Source organism: Lottia gigantea (genome assembly GCF_000327385.1).
Source record: "Lottia gigantea unplaced genomic scaffold LOTGIsca_75, whole genome shotgun sequence".
In the NCBI taxonomy this organism is placed as follows: domain Eukaryota; kingdom Metazoa; phylum Mollusca; class Gastropoda; family Lottiidae; genus Lottia; species Lottia gigantea.
Genome location: NW_008710508.1, coordinates 1,248,105 through 1,251,419, shown reverse-complemented (window position 1 = coordinate 1,251,419; position 3,315 = coordinate 1,248,105). Strand labels below are relative to the sequence as shown.

Below are 3,315 nucleotides of genomic sequence, written 5' to 3'. Positions count from 1 at the left end.
CAGTGGTAAAGCTGGAAAAGTTTCGATTGTGTTTGTTTACATTACACGGTTTCAGTTAGCTCGTCAAATTTGTTGGTTTTTTGAGTGTTCTCCTGAAATTCCGGTATGAACCTTTTGTTATTTTCTTAGGTATATGATTTATTATCGTAATTATGTAAACTGTTTGCGAAAAAGTGTTCTTTTTGTTGACTTTGAGACATTTTTGTCTCGCTGTTTTGAAAATGGCCGAAAAACAATCAAAACCTATGGCCAATTTTCGAACGCAAATTAACTCTAAACGATTCCTGAATCCGATCTTCTTGAAGGAATCAACTGTGTTTATTTCTGTCAAGAATCGTATTGAAACCCCCGCCTCTCATGTTATTGAAGCTGTTCGTGAGGTTTGTGGGGACGACGCGATCCTGTCGTGTATTCCTAAAAATGATGATACTTATGAAGTTTCACTCACGGATATTGAATCTGCTAAAAAACTGGTAAATGATGATTTCTTTATAGCTGATGAACCTGTTTCTGTTCAACATGTATCTTCAAAAATCAAAGTTGTATCATTTATGCATTTGTCTGGCCTTATTTCTGACGAAGAAATCGAAGCCAAATTGAAATTGTGGCGAGTGGAATTAATTGGTCCAATTAAGAGAAGAAGATATGTGAATGATGGAGTCTATGATGGAACTCGATTCATGCGCGTCAAATTTCCTTCGGATGTCTCTTCTCTCCCATATTCAGTTGGGTTCCAGACTGAATCGGGTGTGGACTACTACAATGTTCGCCACGATCATCAGGAGAAGGTGTGCTATTATTGTTTGTCACCTGGACATATTGCTGTCAAGTGCCCAGAAAGGGTTTGTCGTCGGTGTCAGAAGAATGGTCAAATTCAGCGCTACTGCCCTGTTCTTAGCTGCGATAGTTGTACAAATAGTTTTCCAAATTGCGAATGTCCCCCTGCTGCAGTTTGGTCATTAGGAGAAACTGATGTACTGAATGAAACTAAGCGTAATCTCTCGACCCAACATAAGGAGTCTGAAACTTGCTATAATGTTTCACTTACTACCCTTGAGGTCGATGTTTTGGACTGTGTTGATGGATGTTCTGAAGGTAGTGATGGTTCTGTTGGAATGCTAGATGATAATGATGATGATGAAGATGATGATGATGATGATGATGTTGATAATGATGGTGATTATGATAAAGGGGCCAAGACCGGTCAAAAGGGTAAAAAGGGGCAAGATGTCGATGATATCGAAGTTGGGTCGGATTTATATGAGAAAAAACAAGGTTTCAGCTTGTCTAATTGTAGTGATTCGAAATTACACTTAAAGTCTTCAAATATATCTATGACTGCTATTAAGAAGAAAATGAATACACTAGAGAAGCGTCCTAGAGTTGGAAAACGGAAAAAATCTAACAATGTTGATTAAAGATTGTGTCCTTGTTTCTTTTTTTAACAATAATGCTAATACAATCTATAAATGTTGGTGGACTTCGGTCTTTACAAAACTTTGAGAAATTGATTGCTTTTGCCAAATCCAAATCGATTGGGATTTTATGTTTACAAGAGACATTTTGGGATCCTGATTTTGTTGATATTTATAAACATTTGTGGGATGGGTCAATTTTGTACTCGTGTGATGGATCTTCAAAGCGTCGTGGATATGCAGTTTTAGTTTCCAAAGGTTTTGAAAAATGTGTTTCAAAAGTTGAAGCCGATCCTCGAGGGAGATTTATCCATTGCCATTTGCAATTAAATGATGTCCAATTGGATTTACTGTGCTGCTATGCTCCTAATGATCCGGTCGAGCGTGGTGTGAAGATAAAATATCAAATTGAGGATCAGTTATGTTATGCGGCGATTTTAATGATGTTGTCGACTCACGAATAGATAGGTCATCTACAATGGCCTCTCATGGTGTTTACTGTCGTCGTTGAAACAACAAACCTAACTGATTGTTGGTGCTACTTTCACAAGGACGGCCATGGCTTCACCAGACGTCAAGTTGTTAATGGTGTGCTAAAGCAGTCTAGAATCGATTATATCCTTGTTTCGCATGACCTCGAGAAATACCTGAGTAATTCGTCTTTATTCTGCACAACTCTAAGTGATCATTGTTTTGTCTCTGTGTATCTTAACTTTAAATCCAATGATCGCGGCCCGGAATTTGGGCCCTTAACAATTCCCTGTTATCTTATATTGACTACAAGGGGTGGATAGGGAGGATAATTAGTGATGCTTTACAGTGTCCTCTCTTCGGTACAGACATTCTTTTATGGTGGGATAATCTCAAGTATCGTTTAAAGAAGGATACAATTACTTACGCTTCAGCTCGGCGCGCGAAACAAAAGGATTACTATTGGGTCCTTCAAAGGCGCCTTGGGACTATTTACAATCGTGCTGGTAGGAACCTGAATTATGATAGTGTCCTACTTGCTGATCTTGAATCAGAGCTTGCCGAATACGAGTCAAATATTTGTGATGGTGCCATAATCAGATCTCGTGTTCGTGACTCCTTAGATTCGGACAGATGTACTTCGTATTTTCTTCGCCTGGAGAAGCAAAAGAAAGAATCCCAATTTATTAAAGAAATTCTCGATCTTAATAATGAAACGGTTAGTGACAGCTTTGGAATGTTAGAAGTTACAAAGTGTTTTTATAAAAATCTTTACGCCAAGGATAAATATGTCCGCGCTGATAAGTCTGCAATTGAACCATTCTGTACCTCACGCCTGGACCAACCAGATGTTGATTTTTGTGAAAGTGTTTTTTCTAAGGATGAACTGTTTCAGGCTCTCAGCGGCATGTCCAGAAATAAATCTCCTGGTCCTGATGGCCTTACGGTGGAGTTTTTTTTTTGACCTTCTGGGATCAATTAGGTGATATATTTTGTAAAGTTGTGAGTGCGATTATTGAGTTAGAGTCTTTATCATCAACTATGAAGCGTGGTATGATATCAATTTTCTTCAAAAATAAGGGGGATCGGAATAACTTAAAGAACTATAGACCAATAGGTCTTTTGAACGTAGACTATAAAATTTGGTCGCGTTCCTTGGCCTTAAGATTGAAGTCTGTCGTATCATCTATAGTTTCTAATGATCAAACATCGTGATATTGCCTTTAATGTATGTGCTATTCGAGATGTTTTGGACTTTGCTGATATTGAAGATCTACCACTTTTTCACCTCAAAATCGACTCTCAGAAGGCTTTTGACATGGTTTCTCATGAATACCTTTTTAATGTGATGGAGTGCATGGGCTTTGGTCCAAAATTTTTAAAGTATGTTAAGATCTTAAACATTGATATTAAGAGCTGCGTCAAGGTC

At 38.1% G+C, this 3,315-nt stretch overlaps 1 protein-coding gene across 1 annotated transcript; it reads left to right on the top strand.

Moving 5' to 3' along the window:
- Positions 1-293: 293 nt before the first annotated feature.
- LOTGIDRAFT_73997 (hypothetical protein) lies at positions 294-938 on the top strand (the record flags this gene model as incomplete). The annotated part of the gene is made up of 1 exon (XM_009066269.1): positions 294-938. A coding segment is annotated over one exon (645 nt), but the record flags the coding sequence as incomplete, so codon positions are not given.
- Positions 939-3,315: the final 2,377 nt, after the last annotated feature.